This window comes from Sycon ciliatum, chromosome 9 (genome assembly GCF_964019385.1).
Source record: "Sycon ciliatum chromosome 9, ocSycCili1.1, whole genome shotgun sequence".
NCBI classification, from domain to species: Eukaryota; Metazoa; Porifera; class Calcarea; order Leucosolenida; family Sycettidae; genus Sycon; species Sycon ciliatum.
This window is the reverse complement of record NC_088651.1, coordinates 24,747,161-24,763,927: the sequence shown is the minus strand read 5'-3', so window position 1 is coordinate 24,763,927 and position 16,767 is coordinate 24,747,161. Positions and strand designations below refer to the sequence as shown.

The 16,767-nt window shown below is 48.0% G+C and overlaps 1 protein-coding gene across 1 annotated transcript; it reads left to right on the top strand.

Annotated features, from left to right (window-relative positions):
• Positions 1-15,368: 15,368 nt before the first annotated feature.
• LOC135824383 (uncharacterized) lies at positions 15,369-16,454 on the top strand. The gene has a single exon (XM_065337114.1). It carries the CDS (start codon positions 15,369-15,371, stop codon positions 16,452-16,454), a length of 1,086 nt encoding a protein of 361 aa, XP_065193186.1.
• Positions 16,455-16,767: the final 313 nt, after the last annotated feature.

Below are 16,767 nucleotides of genomic sequence, written 5' to 3'. Positions count from 1 at the left end.
CTTGTATACATCCCACTATCCTATAACCTATAAGTAGTTTGTTTCTCCGTATAGCCTCTATTGTGAGACGATTTTTCGCTGATGATAGTCTCAAGAAAATCGATTAGGAACAACCATTTTAGATACATGTATTCTCATTCATCATTTTGTAATGTCCGCTTCACTTATACTATTAATCGCATTAATAAAGTTATTGTCTCCTCGTCGCCTTTTCAAACTCTATTCCATTCGCGCCGTACCAGCCCATCGGGTGGATGTTGGTGTCGCTAATCTTGCACCAGTAGTTGAAGTTGGTAGACCAGCCGTCAAAGTAAATCTCGACTATGTTGGCCCTGACGTCGACGGCGCTAATAGACGCCACACATGTCCTACTCGGATTCTGTTCGTCCACGGCCTCCAAACGCATGCCAACGCACACGTTATTGATAGCAGAGGACAAAGGCGCAGAGGCCTCATTGCTCATGTCACTTGTTTGCAGATGCGTAACGGCAGTATTCTGGCCGCGAGCTTGGCCGCGAGCTTGGCCGCGAGCTTGGCCGCGAGCTTGGCCGCGAGCTTGGCAAGCAAGCCGGGGGTGACCAAGCTGCCGAACTTTTGCATGCACAGCACCTCCAAGCTCTGGTGCAGCAGTCCAAAGAGATGACTGGTGCGTAGCGTTGCAGTAAAGGGCGCCTGAAGTCGGTTGACGACCAGGTGACGACTCTGCCTTTCCACCATGATATCGATGAGAGCGTCCACGTCGAACGGACCCATGTAGTCTACGGTTGATCCCACCAAGTAGACGGCATCCTTGACCAGGTTCTCCGAAAACTCCTTGAACAGTAGCCAGTCCAGATTGGGAGCTACATAGTAAAGACTCAGGTGTCTTAGGCTAAGTACCTTGAACAGTCAACAGTTAGTGTATTCCGACTAAAGAGTCAAGACCAATGAGAAGGAAAGAAGCTGAGCATGAACTAGCACTTCTGCGCAATGTGCTATGCCCTATGGTACATTGTTGCTGTCAGTTCTGCACAATTTTGGAATCAGTAGAAGTCATCAAGAAGGGATATTGAGGCACCTCGGCTGGTGAGCCAGCTATTCTTCCATGATCTCTTCAGCGCCTACCCACCAGTTCTGCTCACCTTCTTCATCCAGCATGCCATGAAATAAACGATTGTAGGTTAACATGGACTTCCCTGCTCGCTGAAATGAGAGTACGGATTGTGGCGGTTTAAGCTGGCCTTAAACATCCAGGGGAAATTATTGCGGCAGCGTCTGCACGTCATCTTGCTTCAACCTTCTGTTTTCTGAATGTGACAGCCACACGACGGGCACGCCTTGGAGTTCTCCGTCAGCCACTCCTAACTGATGGACTCCTCCACATAACGGGTGATTCTACAACCATATATCTTATAAGAAGAGCAGCACGCTCTTCCTTCTTTTTCTCAGAGTTGCTGACCGAGCGTGGATGGACACCATGCCACACGCGGCGACACAGTGTGCAAAACGAAAGCCGACATGCAGCACACGTGACCATGTTGGAGTCGCCTCCGTCTTTTACGACTGACCACTCCCTCGGCTATCTGCACCTCGAAGTAGGACTTTATGATACACTGTTTGCAGAACGCATGCGGGCGGCATGGTAGCTATTATGAAATCACAAATTCTCAAGTGTGAAAGGCCTTATCGCTTGTGACTCTGGTGTTCGTTTCAATGCAGTTGTATCTCAACTTCGCCGTACCGCTGTTGTTTGCGACCTGGTATACGCTACATGCGCTATGTGTGATTCGCTGTGTGCGCTGTAGTTGTATGTTGTATGCGTGTGCTTTTCTGATATACGCTGTCATTACGGGCGAAGGGTTCACAATACGTTGGCTCACAGGCAAAGCTGATTTTGAGAAGGTGACCTGGCTCGTTGGACACAGCTGGCTGATTTCATCTCGATATCCGCATGCAACCACGGCCAAAGGGCTCACCATAATTTGGCTCTACGAATATGGAAGCAGACCGTGCGTGGTCCGTTGAATCTCACTAACCTCGTCTAGCATAACTGACCAAGCGCTCTCTTCGTGGTAGTTTGCAAGGTCACAAGCAAAGCTGTTTTTGAAAAGGTGACCTGGCTCGTTGAACTCAGCCGGCTTATTTCATCTCATTGTCTGTGCCCAAGCTTCAACTGACAATCGGCATAGGGAGTACCAGGCTTTCACAACCATTCGTGAAGTAGCTATTGGAGACTCTTGCCAACCGTTGTATAAATCCTTGTCGAATGTGCGGCGAAGCTTAAATGATAGAAATCAAAGCTAGAAGGCAATTTTGGAGAAGGCAAAACGAGTTTTTGCACAAGTCCAACTGCTGTTGTGGGTTGATAAAACAAACAACTATTTAAAAGGACAGAAATCAAAGCTAAAAGGCCATTTTGGAGAAGGCAAAACGTGTTTTTGCACAAGCTAACTGCTGTTGTGGGTTGATAAAACAAACAGCTATTGAGACTACTAGTATCCACTACCGCTTGGGTTTGCGTAAGTGATATGGTGGCAATTTGATTGACAAGGTCATCCTCATTCCTACTAGGAGGTGCAGAGTCTGAAATACGTGGCAAGGACGCCCTAGAAGAGTTGGGGATGTGACAACACCAATGGTATCTATTTATTGTAACTCTGATGCACTGGTGTCATCATCTTCACCATTTTCATCGCCAACACCATCGTCATATTCACCTCCGACCTCATCGTCGCTCATACTCTGTAATGTACCCGCACAGTCCGGGGACTCGGCCATAGTTGTCAACTGTGTGACACCGTCTTCGCCAAACTCATTGGCAGTCAAGTTGACATAGTTGATGGATGGCTTCTTTGCCAGAGCTTTGAGCAACGTGCACCTGGGCCGATGCTTACTTCATTGAATGCTAAATGTACCTCATGAAGTTGTGCACTATGTTCTTCGAATACTTCAGCTATTGCGTCAACACCAGCGTCCCGAATGAGACGGTCATCGAAGTTGAGAAATTCTAGAACTGACAGCCTTGGCAACACCTCCGCCATCGCCTTGCTACCTTCGCCGTTGAATGTGTTGTCGTTCAGATCCACATAACGCGGCGAAGTGTTGGTCGTGAACGATCGAGCAAGAGCGGATATGCCGGGCGGATTGATAGCATTCTGATAGAGTGAAACTTCTAGGAGATTTCCGAGCTTCTCGAATGTCTGCGCTTGTGCCGTTGTGCCTTCAAAGGAGTTCATTAAAAAAATGAATTTGGAAGCAGACCGGGCGTGGTCCGTTGAATCTCACCAACCTCGTCTAGCATAACTGGCCAAGCGCTCTCTTCGTGGTTGTTTGCAAGGTCACAAGCAAAGCTGGTTTTTGAAAAGGTGACCTTGCTCGTTGGACACTGCTGGCTGATTTCATCTCATTGTCCGTGTCCAAGCTTCAACCGAGAATCGGCATAGGGAGACCCAGGCCTTCGCAACCGTTCTTGATGCAGCTATTGGAGACTCTTGCCAACCGTTTTGTATCCTTGTCCTTATCGGATGTGCGGCGAAGCTTAAAATGACAGAAATCAAAGCTAGAAGGCAAACGCGTTCTTGCTCAGAAAACGGCCGCTTCCTTATTATGTGGCCAGCGTATCTCTCTGGGTCGCACCAGGAAAGACACATTCTCTTAAGCAGAAATGGCTCGCCTGTAGAAATCCGAAGCTGTGAAGTCGATCACCCGTTTCGTCTCTCAGTGAATTGATCCTCATATACCTGAGGCTGTGGCATGCAACCGTCCACTTAATTTAGGTGGCCAGTATTATCTCTCTGCGTCGCACCAGGGAATACACATCCTCTTTGGCAGCCATGGCTCCCCTGTAGAAAGCCAAAGCTGTGAAGTCGATACCCTCCTCCCCCCTTCGTCTCTTGGTGAATTGATCCTCAGATACCTGATGCTGTGGCATGCAAACGTTGTTGAACAGTTATGTCAGCGAATCCAGAACATCACTGCGAATATTGAAGCTGAATGATTGCTGCATAACCAATTTGAGTCTTGCTCCACCAAGATATCCTCCGGCTGCCATTGCTGGTGCCCTTGCGAGGATCTTAGCTGATGTGAATACGACGACCAATCCTGACAGTTCGGCCAATTGCGATGGCATTGTCCACGATGGTGCTTGTGTGTGCGTGTGTGCGTGTGTGTTTGTCTTGTGGGTGGCCCGCGACAAAATGCACGCTTTCGGGATGTGTCAGCACCTTTCGATTTTCCAATTAAGAATAATTATTCATGTTCTTTCTCTATTTACTTGTTAAAAATAATAAAGAAAGTTTTTTTTTCATTGTCTTTCTTTCATTGTCTTTCACACTCCTATTCATGGAAATGTCTTTGGTTTGCTCTATATTCCTCCACATTTCAACAGTTCACATTTTCTTCAGATTTTCTTGATTGCATCTTTACGTCAAACTAGTACATAGTGCAATGTTTCACCCTCCACTAAGTCTTGTGATCTTTGACTAGTCCCATAGTACCCATATCACCGTATTATTGATTGTTTATATCAACAGTTTCAATTGACCATTTAGCTACGTGTAAGGAAACAGGTTTGCTCCCCTCACCCGACTTGACTTGACACTTGACTGACTCCTGACTGCCATCCAGAGCGCACGAGAAGTCCATCGAACCTTGGACTCAGCAAACCTGCAAGACAGCACCAGACCTTGCTCTAAACAAAGTACCGCACCCTCTGAGGAAGATTGTGCCTGAAGAGCAACCCTTTTGTAGTGCTCTACTTCAGTACAAATGTACAAAGATGCTCCGTTTCCAAGGCGACAAACAGCTCGTGAACCCCAGAGAGCAGAGTAAGTTGAGGACCCTGGGCCATTCACAACACGACACTGACAACACGACACTGACTCACTCTGCTATCTGTTCGGTTGTTTTTTATATTTTATTTTTACTTCGCCAGAATGAACATGCATTGCTGCCTTCTTGCCTGAACAAGTGGATTGTCCAAGCTCTCATAAAATGTCGAAGAAAGGAAAGAAGTATTACATGAGAGTGTGAAGCATGCAATCTTACAAGCGAAATATTTCAGGAGAGTGTGACGCAAGCATGATGAGAAAGGAGAGGTAGATAGATAGATAGAGATAGAAAGAGAGAGAGAGAGATCTGGTGTTTGCAAGGTGTTTGTCGCTCTGGAAACCGAGCACGTCTATAAGTTTTTATCCCTGGTGATGTTTGGGCCAGGAGAGCACTATAATTATAAGACTAGTGGTTGAACCAGGGAGTCGTATATACGACTCCCTGGCTTGATCCTTTGCGTGATATGTCGTGGGTCAGCAAACTAAAGATTTCCTTCATTGCGTGATGCAGCAGCAGTAGAGCAGCCTACTGAGAGTGCTCAACAAGACGAAAGCCGAGGAGCGTAATACCCAATGTAATAAAATAGTACATACTGAATACATCTTATCGCACGAAAAGACGAAGCCAGTTGTAAGTCTGCTGAGGCCGTTCGTACCAGTACTTCCCACAATCAGTGCATGGAGATAATGTGACAAAGCACAACGACGCCAATGAACGTGTGCCTGTGTTGTTGTTTCAAATCTTTATTCTCACGATAGCCAGTGGCCAATAAGAGATGTTGTTGTTGTTGTTGTTGTTGTTGTTGTTGTTGTTGTTGTTGTTTATTTTACTTCGCAGATTCTAACGGGCAAGTATATTTTATCACAACTTTCCGCTAATATGTTGTATAAATTGACATCGTTATGCTTCGTTACATTATCGCCATTATAATGATTCGAGAAGCAAAGGCACAAAAGGCCTCGTCAGATTTACAGCTGGCTTCGTCTCTTCGTGTTCTACTATGTTTCCTTCCCCTAAGTCTCTACACAACACATTTTCTTTGTACCTTTGCAAAGATGCCAATACTAAAGATCTGTCTGTAGTCCAGGACTAGGTGTGGGTGGTTTCTTGGATTTGCTATGATCATGACAAAGAAGATGTACTTTGACATCTTTCAGGGCTCTTGAAATAGAAACATAATATACACAATGAAAATTATTCCCGTAGCTAGGCAGAAGACGTAACTTCAGTAACGTCTGGCACTAGCCAGGGTCCACACAGCTTTAATTTGGTGTTTGTTTGTGGGTTTGTTTGTGTCACGCCTGGCGCTATGCGTATCTGACGGCAAAAAGCATAGGATGTTATAAATTTTTGAATTCTCCTATTTTTTTCTGGCATATCCTGGGATTCGAACCCGCACTATCGCCCTACATGCATTCCCCCATTCACTTCGCATTCATACCCATTCTTCCAATTTGCTTCACGCCATTATCTTGCGTTTGAAAGCCCTATTTGAATATCGCGGGCGGCTGTATGTGGCCAGCTGTGTTTGATGGTACGGTACGGTACGGGAGACGGTGTCGTATTACCCTCGATCGTACCTGTCCCGTTCCTATCCCCTACCGTACCATGCCATCGAAGACGGCTGGCCACAATGCATATTCAAATAGGGCTTTCAAATGCAAGATCACAATGTGAAACAACTTGGAAGAATTAGTATGTATGCGAAGTGTATCGGGGATGCATGCAGGGCGCGCGACAGTGCGGATTCGAATCCCAGGTTATGTCTTAAAAAAAAGGATTTTTTTAAGAATTTATAACATCCCTATGCTTTTTTTTGTCTAGGTCATCAAGGCAAAAAGGCATAGCGTAGGGCCCTGAGCTTCCAAGCTCTCTAGTTACGAGAGAGCTCGGAAGCTCAGGGCCCTACGCTATGCTTTCTTGCCTTGATGACCTAGACAAAAAAAGCATAGGGATGTTTTTTCAGACATAACCTGGGATTCGAACCCGCACTATCGCCCTGCAAGCATCCCCAGATACACCTCGCATACATACTAATTCTTCCAAGTTGCTTCACGTTACGATCTTGCATTTCAAAGCCCTATTTGAATATTGTGGCCAGTCGTCTTTCATGGTGCGGTACGGTACGGGACATGTACGGGCGAAGTTGGTACGACACCGTCTACCGCCTTGATGACCTAGGGAAAAAAATGAGGATGTTATAAATTTATCAATTCTCCTTTTTTTTTAAGGCATCACCTGCGATTCTAACCCGCACTATCGCCCTACATGCATTCCCCGGTACACTTCGCATTCATACTCATTCTTCCAAGTTGCTTCACGTTATGACCTTGCGTTTGAAAGCCCTATTTGAGGCTGCGTTTACACGACAACGATTGAAAACGATTTGCGTTTACACGACAACGAAGTAGGACCTAAACGGAACGAAATCGTTGCGTTTACAGTGTACTACTATCGTTTACACGACAACGCCTGAAAACGATACCTAAACGGAACGAAATGGAAACGCATTTCAAAGTGTTTTGAAACGTTTTCAAAACGTTTTCAAAACGTTTTCAATCTCGTGTAAACGGTGAAAACAGTGAAAACGATTGGAAACGGAGCGCGGTCATGGAAACCATTCCGCGCGGGACTATATTTCGCGGGAAATACCCAATCCTTGCGACCACCAGCACGTACCAACTCCAACTAACGTGTTACTTCCAATTCCCGCCCTTGCGCCAAGCCAGCACGTGCTAACTCCAGCCTGATCGCCCGTTTTCCGTTTTCGTGTGAACGGTTCAAAACGATTTGCCGTTCTCGTGTAAACGGTTTGAAAACGATTCGAGGCCAGCCCGTTTTCGTTCCGTTTCGTTCCGTTTTGTTTCGTTTCGTCTCCGTGTAAACGCAGCCTGAATGTTGTGGCCAGCTGTTTGTGGCCAGCTAGCTGTCTTTGATGGTACGGTACGGTACTATTATTATTATTAGACACAATCTCATAGCATCTGACAAGCATAGCAGGGACAGAATCCCCTGAGACAAGGGCGTTGAGCCAGCTACGGGACAGATACGGGATAGCGCCAGGCGTGACACAAACAAACAAACACCAAACGAGAGAGCTTGGAAGCTCAGGGCCCTACGCTATGCTTTTATGCTTTTTTGCCTAGCTCAACGTACATGTTATAAGAACTGATGGAAATGTCTTTTTCCGTTGATTGGCCACATCACTGTATTGCAAAAACGTTTCAATCGTTTGAACATTATGAGTTAGGCAAAAGTATTTGCAGAATTTATTGCGGATTGTTATTTCTCTAATAATCATCTACTTTTGGTTTGCTCCTTCTTTTCTTTTTATCTCCTTAAACTGTAAATCAACAAATTTTGGCCGATGAGAAATAGAAACCTCTCTATTAGAGAGGTTAAGATGCACGTTATTTCCGACGTGACGCGCAATTTCACGTCAAATTTGAAATCGATCATACATACTCTCACACGACGAGACCAGATATTTATTTATTTATTTATTTATTTCTGCACCTCGTGGCATGTCAAGACAGCCAATTGAATTGAGGAGAGGGTGAGACCAACCACGGAAGAAGAGAAAAAAATAAAATTAAGAGCACGTACACAAAGTGGGAAGGGATTAGCAACTTACAAAGCAATGGGATGCTCAGCGAGCTATGCAGCCGAAGTGGTGACTGTGACTTTGTTTACTGGGAGATACTGAAGTGCTGTCTGACGAGGGTACGGAATTTGGGCATATCTGGAGCTTGTCTAACACTGGGAGGCAGTTGTGGGTCAAATTTACAGGGTGGCGTGAGATGGGGAGGAAGCAAGGACAGTGGTATCATCTGCAAACAAAGAAATATTGGGAATTGAATAGGGGAGGTCATTAACGTATGTGAGGAAGAGCAGGGGACCTAAAATGGAGCCCTGGGGCACTCCGGATGTCACAGACTCGGGGTCAGATAAGGTTCCATTTACTGTGACGCACTGATTTCGGTCCAAGAGGTAGCTAGTTATCCAGGCGAGTAGGGAGCCGGAGACACCATGGGCACGAAGTTTGGCGATCAGGCCCTTGTGCCACACGGTGTCGAAGGCCTTGGAGAGGTCGAAGAAACAGATGCAGGAGACCTGCCGCTGGTCTTTTAGGGAGCAGAGGTCTTGGATTATGCGGGATAATTGCAGGGATGTGTTGTCCTTACGACGGAAGCCAGATTGTGCGGGGTGAAGAAGAGGGGAGATATGGTCGTACAAGCGGTCGTACACTATTCTCTCTAGCAGTTTGGAGGCGCAGGACAGGAGGGAGATTGGTCGGTAATTAGACGGGTTGTTCTTGTCGCCTTTATTTTTGTACACTGGAATGACAGTGGCTGACTTCCATCGTGACGGGAATGTGCCGGAGGAGAGGGAAAGGTTAAAAAGAATGGAGAGTGGGCGGGCAATTGAGTAGCTCAGTTTCCTGAGGATCTCATTGGTGATCCTATCAGCTCCGGGGGATTTGTCCAGAGGCAGTCTTGCAATATACTTGTGAACAGTCGATGAGGTGATGATCAGGGAGTGCAATGTAGTTGCTGGTGGAGGTAGAGAGGAAATAGTGGGAATAGGAGCATCGGGGTCAACCTGTAAGCCAGCACTAACGAAGTGGCGGTTCAATAAGTTACCAATGGATGCCGGAGAGGTGCTTGTTCGACCATTGGGGCCCACCATCTTCGAAGGTATAACCCGGGCGCTGGTAGGATTTCGCAGTTGACGAATGAGCACAGGGAGGGATGGGAGGCGAGGGTTTGTGGGAGATATCGTGGCACGGAGGTTGCGGATGTAGCAGCGATGGCAGGATCTGGAAAGGCATTTTACATAGTTACGTTGGTGTTTGTATTTGTTGAAATTTGTAGGGGATGGGTATTTCCGGTAGATGCTGTAGAGATCGCTCTTGACTTTAATAGCTGCTTTCAGTGATGGAGTCATCCAGGGGCAGGGTTTGTGGCGTGATTTCCGACGAGGAGGTGAGGATCTTCCTATATATAGGTCCAAGGCACCTTCAAGGATGTCAGTGAATGCGGAGACAGCCGTGTCGATGCAGTGGGAGGCAAGGACCTGAGACCAGGGTACAGCTGCGAGAAAAACATTCATGGCATTCCACATGTTATCCGTGGCACTCAGGACATTGTATTTTTGTGTAGATGGTGGGCTACGGCAGGTGCTGGCTGCTGTGGGGGAAGACTTTGAGGAGGAGAACTCAGCCAGCAGGACGGCATGGTCTGATGCGCCAAGAGGAGCCAGGTGTTGAATGTGGTTGAGTTGGTTAGGGATGTTGCTCGCGATAAGGTCTAGACAGCTGCCAAGTCCATTCGAGCGGAGGTGGGTGGGAAAGGTTACCGATTGGGTCAAATTATAGCATGAGAAGAGGTTGTCAAGACTCAGACCCTGTGCATCCGTTTGGTCAGTTGAGCACCAGCCGGAATACCTACAATTGAAGTCGCCTGATATCACAAGGGCTTCGGGCTTCCTTTGTGTTGATTGCAGGGCTATTTGGAGGCGGTCGAGAAAAGTCGAGAAGTCATCCGTCGACGGGGAAGGAGCACGGTAGATACAGGCTACTGTTAGGTGGGTTGTTGGCAGGTCAGAAGGTGAGACAAGCTTATGTTCAGCGAGTGTAAGCCGAAGTGCTAGCGCTTCCAAGCCCGGTTGCTGAAAATCCGGTAGCTGATCAATGGAAGTGCACAGACCTTCACGAACTAAGATTAGAACTCCTCCATATGGGTGTGGGTCACGGCTTGTTGGGCAGGCTGGGTCTGGGTACTACTTGGACTTGTACCTTGTGGTGTTGCAGCATGCTGGGTGCGTACGGTATTACTGTAGGACTTCGCAGCTGGAGGTCCCATGGCCACGTTTTGTTGGGATGTGTACGTGGGTACGGTGTGTGGTAAGGGGTCAGGGATGGAACACTTCTGTTGACGAAGCTCTACTACTTCACGCCTCAGCTCTTGGATTTCCAATTTCAGGGCCAACATTGTGCTGTCTCTATCTTCCCTCGACATAACAATCTCCTTGGACAGGGTTGAAACACATGATACAAGGCTAGACAATTGTTCCAACGTACCGTTTGGACTTGCTGGCTGCGGCAGCACTCCCACGCCCATCTTCCGGAGTTCTTTGACGAGTTCCAGCGAGAAAGGCTTGATGGTTGGTCTACTGATTTCCGCTCGCCCAGGTCAATTAGGTCCTTGAATCCCACCAGGGCTAGGTCTAGATTCTCATCAAGTGACATCGTAAGGTACACAAAGGTTTGGTCACTGCTTAACGGATGCTGTAGGAGTGCCGCTGAGGCTGATCCTCAGAGCACGAAAACCGCCAACCGTCCCCAAAAACTTCAAATTTTGATATGACCGAGTTGACAGTCCAGAAATTGCGTACGCGTGCGACAGCCTGCGAAAGTGCATACTTTGCAACGACCTGATACTTGAAAAATTGACTGAAAAGTTACTGCGTAACCGTTATCTTTATCGGTTAACCGTTAATTCTTCGTAACCGGTCTGCAACCGGTTAATCGGACTAACCGTTTGAGCCCTAATTAAATCGCCCATATGCAAATAGTACTTGCCTGACCAGACCTTAAAAAAAACATTTTTTTATCACATTGCACATACCTACGGAAGAAGGGGAGACAAAACGAAGAAAAACAAAAAACAACAATGGGTGTGCAGGCGCTACATGAACTGCGCTGGTGAGATACAGTGGACTTCCCGACCAAGGGTCTCGGGCCTCATGGCACACGTTTGTGTAGAAGTAATCTCAGTATGAGCACTGCAGATGTGAAGGATGAGGAATAATTCACAGCTGACAAGAATTTTACTCACCTTTGGGTCCGGCATACTGGCAGGTGTCTCCGTAGTGCGAGTCGTAGCATAGACAAATGTAGTTAGTGCCCCCTGCAGGTACGCACTCCCCATGGCCACTGCACGGCTGGCTGCTGCTGCAGCCTAGAGGAATATCAGATATGCATTCACATGTAGCCGGACACATACATGTCAGCATCTTGCCCGCCCCCATGTACGTACACATCAACACAACATACATGTATATCCACACACACAGAAGTGTGTGTAAGGATGAACACCACACAAACACCACATCTTGTTTAGCTGCTAAGCAAGACACAAATTGTTTTTGGGATCTTGGAACTAGTCAACGAAAATATTGAAATTGTCTTCGGCAACGCGTTTACAGCTCCATTGCCTTATGCAAATGGAAGCGTGTTGCCGAGCAGCATAGTTAATATAATGAGAGAGAGAGGAGAGAACTTAGTGGTAGAGCAGCAAGTCTCTATTATTATTATTATTATTATTATTTAAAATCTTGTAGGACGCATCACGCAGCTTCATAAGTAAAAATTGGTTGTGAGCAACACTGGCTCACACTCAAATAACTGCTTTTCACCAGAAAAATACTATATTTCAACGTTTCGGTCATGAAATAACCATCATCAGGAATGAAGTGGGCACACCGGTTAGGATGGGTTAATATATGAGGAGCGCTGCGAACTGATAACAAATCACACCTGCATGCACTATGACGAGAGAGAGAACAAAAGGACAAAACATCACCAAAAAAAAACCAGGTATAGAAATAACGCAATACGCGACAACTCTAAATATGGCACAGGTACAAGCAACAAACAGAATGTACATGTGCACTAGGTGCGTGCAGACATGTAATTGCAGGCGCTAGCAACAACAGTAGTAGTAACAGTGCACTAGTGCAAGGGGTGCAAAAACCACCACTATCCAGGAAGAGCGAGTATCAGGGCCAGAAATATGTACAAGGCGGTACTTCACCAGAGAATTCACAGGAGGTCCCATCCTGCGTTATTGTTTATGCTGGGGCTCGTGTCGCGAATTTGTATTGCTTCGCGTATTCTCCTCCTGGCCCGATCCGACTCAGTGGCAAGGACGCGAACCTCTGTGAATGCCGACTCGCCAAGCGGCAGTACCTCGCCGCCATGGTGAAGTCGGTAGTGCTCGCCCAGGGCTTTTCCAGACGTCTTGTTGCGTGAGTTATCATTGTGTTCTTTTGTTCGCGTTGCTACACTGCGGCCAGTCTCTCCAACATACTTCTCCGAGCACTTGCAGGTCAGACGATAAACCACGTTGCGTCTTGTGCATTCTACCTCGCTCGATTGGCATGCAACGCAGGCGGCTTTAGGCCTTCCTCGTCGCCTCGGGGCAGCGGGATCCACCCACTTACGGCAGCAAGGTCCAGTGAGGCTGGACTTAGTGACGCTGTTGGAAAGCCTTGCATTCTTGTAGATTATCTGTACATTTAGATTGTATTTGTTTAGAAGACGGTGGACCCTGTAGTGGATGGCATCCGTTTTGAATGGTAACTTCAACGTGGATCGATAGTCTTTCTTTTGTTTAGCAGGTCGTCTGGCTCGTTCATGAGCAGTCGCGATAACTTTGTCAGGAAAGTTGTTGAATTTTAATGTGTCAATAACCTTTTGCTCACTTCGCTGGCGGGCTGCAGGATCAGAGGAAAGGCGGGCCGCGCGGAGGAATTCCGAAGACGCGATGGCGAGTTTTTGCTGTTGCGGAACGCACGAGTTGAAGTCTGAGACGAGGCCACTGTGGCAAGCTTTGCGGAACAGCTCGAATGATATTGCGCCCTCGGAGGAGACATGAATAGTCGTGTCCATAAAGTCCACCGACCCAGTTTCCTCCGAAGATTGATACGTGAACTTGATGCTCGCATTGGCGGTATTGAAGTATGCAATCAGCTGGCGGAGAAGCGCGGCCCCCAGTGTCCACAGCATAATGATGTCATCAATATAACGCTTGTAGAGTACGGGAGCACCAGGCGAGTTTAGCAACAGCGAGGTTTCGAGGTCATGCATGAAGATAATCGCAAACGGGGGCGCTAGGTTGTTACCCATGGCGATGCCTTCCCTCTGGTGGTAGACCTTCTCACCAAATCTGAAGTAATTGGATCTTAGAACGAAGGTTAACAGCTCTTCGATCTGCTCCACGCTTAAACCAAATGTGTCAACAGACTCGATGTGCTGCTGCAGGACTCTAGCGACCGCATCCACCCCCTCAGCGATAGGGATACTTGGGTAAAGAGCGACCACGTCCATTGTAACGATGATGGTCCCCGCTGGGGCTTGTAGGTCGGGATACACTTGCCGGATATCCTCCAGTGCTTCCAGCGTGTTTTTAAGATGTGCTGGGACATATTTCAGGCATTGGTTCAGTATACGCTCCAGGACAATAGAAATATTGGTCACCGGGCTATCAACAGCTGACACAACTGGCCGAAGCGGTACCGTGGCTTTGTGGTCTTTAGGTAGGCCATACATCTCCGGAAACCTGTTGTCGCCAGGGAGTATGGCTTGGTACAGGTCCTTCTCTAGTGTACCACCACAGACGCGTTGAAGGATGGTGCGCGTTTGCTTCTCCCAATCATCGATGGTGACATTGACGGGTGTGAACTTTGTCCCATCTGACAGGATAGTCTCGGCCTTATCAAGGTACGTTGCCATCTTCATCGCCACAAACTTATTGCTCTTGTCGGACCTCTTGACGACCACGGAATCATCGTCGCGGAGGTCGGTAAGCCGCTCGCGGTCTGTTCGAGACATGTTAGGCCGGGGAGCTGACGCTGTTCGGTAGATATTCATGACCTCGCGCTTGAAACTGGCCAAGCCGAATTCTTCTTCCCTTGGCAGCTTTGGACCCTGTTCAAAACCGTGGGCTTTGATATGCCAAATTTTGCTGTCGAATGTGTCCGGTTCTGCATTGGCCTGGTTCTGCTGCTCCACATTTGCGTTCGCCCACCACCGTAGCGAATAGGCCATTCTCTCGACTCCAACCTCCACATCCTCCAAGTCTCTCTTCCCCACTCGGCCAGTGGATGGCACAAAGCCAGGGCCGTTCCGCAGCACAGCTACTGTCTCATTGGGTACGCAGTGATCTAAGTCGAGAACGCACGCTGACCGGTCCTGGCCAGCGTCACCCGCTGCTGTCTCCGCCCTAACTCTCCCTGCACGAGTTCTCGTCAAATCAGCTTGCTGCCTTAGCCAGTCCAACTTCCTGGATAGGCGTTGTCTCGAGCTGCGATACTCCTTGTTGCGAACGGCATCACAGAGATGTCGGAGCCAAACGTACTCTTGCTTGGAGTATGGTCGGAGTTCAGCCCGGTAGGTGGTGAAGCTCCCGTAGCAGAGAGCTCTCCAATTGAACTTATCTTCTATGGCATCATTCAGCAGGCTTCGCACATACTTCTCCCGGCGAACCACTCTGGAGTGACGGGTCCCACATGCCAGAGGAATTGAGTGCTGGATGAACACTGGCGTAAGTTGTTCCCTGCGACATTGCAAGAGAAAGTTGAGTTGACATATAGTATATAGTATCCCTATCGCTGAGGGGGTGGATGCGGTCGCTAGAGTCCTGCAGCAGCACATCGAGTCTGTTGACACATTTGGTTTAAGCGTGGAGCAGATCGAAGAGCTGTTAACCTTCGTTCTAAGATCCAATTACTTCAGATTTGGTGAGAAGGTCTACCACCAGAGGGAAGGCATCGCCATGGGTAACAACCTAGCGCCCCCGTTTGCGATTATCTTCATGCATGACCTCGAAACCTCGCTGTTGCTAAACTCGCCTGGTGCTCCCGTACTCTACAAGCGTTATATTGATGACATCATTATGCTGTGGACACTGGGGGCCGCGCTTCTCCGCCAGCTGATTGCATACTTCAATACCGCCAATGCGAGCATCAAGTTCACGTATCAATCTTCGGAGGAAACTGGGTCGGTGGACTTTATGGACACGACTATTCATGTCTCCTCCGAGGGCGCAATATCATTCGAGCTGTTCCGCAAAGCTTGCCACAGTGGCCTCGTCTCAGACTTCAACTCGTGCGTTCCGCAACAGCAAAAACTCGCCATCGCGTCTTCGGAATTCCTCCGCGCGGCCCGCCTTTCCTCTGATCCTGCAGCCCGCCAGCGAAGTGAGCAAAAGGTTATTGACACATTAAAATTCAACAACTTTCCTGACAAAGTTATCGCGACTGCTCATGAACGAGCCAGACGACCTGCTAAACAAAAGAAAGACTATCGATCCACGTTGAAGTTACCATTCAAAACGGATGCCATCCACTACAGGGTCCACCGTCTTCTAAACAAATACAATCTAAATGTACAGATAATCTACAAGAATGCAAGGCTTTCCAACAGCGTCACTAAGTCCAGCCTCACTGGACCTTGCTGCCGTAAGTGGGTGGATCCCGCTGCCCCGAGGCGACGAGGAAGGCCTAAAGCCGCCTGCGTTGCATGCCAATCGAGCGAGGTAGAATGCACAAGACGCAACGTGGTTTATCGTCTGACCTGCAAGTGCTCGGAGAAGTATGTTGGAGAGACTGGCCGCAGTGTAGCAACGCGAACAAAAGAACACAATGATAACTCACGCAACAAGACGTCTGGAAAAGCCCTGGGCGAGCACTACCGACTTCACCATGGCGGCGAGGTACTGCCGCTTGGCGAGTCGGCATTCACAGAGGTTCGCGTCCTTGCCACTGAGTCGGATCGGGCCAGGAGGAGAATACGCGAAGCAATACAAATTCGCGACACGAGCCCCAGCATAAACAATAACGCAGGATGGGACCTCCTGTGAATTCTCTGGTGAAGTACCGCCTTGTACATATTTCTGGCCCTGATACTCGCTCTTCCTGGATAGTGGTGGTTTTTGCACCCCTTGCACTAGTGCACTGTTACTACTACTGTTGTTGCTAGCGCCTGCAATTACATGTCTGCACGCACCTAGTGCACATGTACATTCTGTTTGTTGCTTGTACCTGTGCCATATTTAGAGTTGTCGCGTATTGCGTTATTTCTATACCTGGTTTTTTTTGGTGATGTTTTGTCCTTTTGTTCTCTCTCTCGTCATAGTGCATGCAGGTGTGATTTGTTATCAGTTCGCAGCGCTC

Bases quoted from the DNA above. Each gene is read 5' to 3' on its own strand.
- LOC135824383 (XM_065337114.1), top strand. From the start codon at position 15,369: ATGGGTAACAACCTAGCGCCCCCGTTTGCGATTATCTTCATGCATGAC.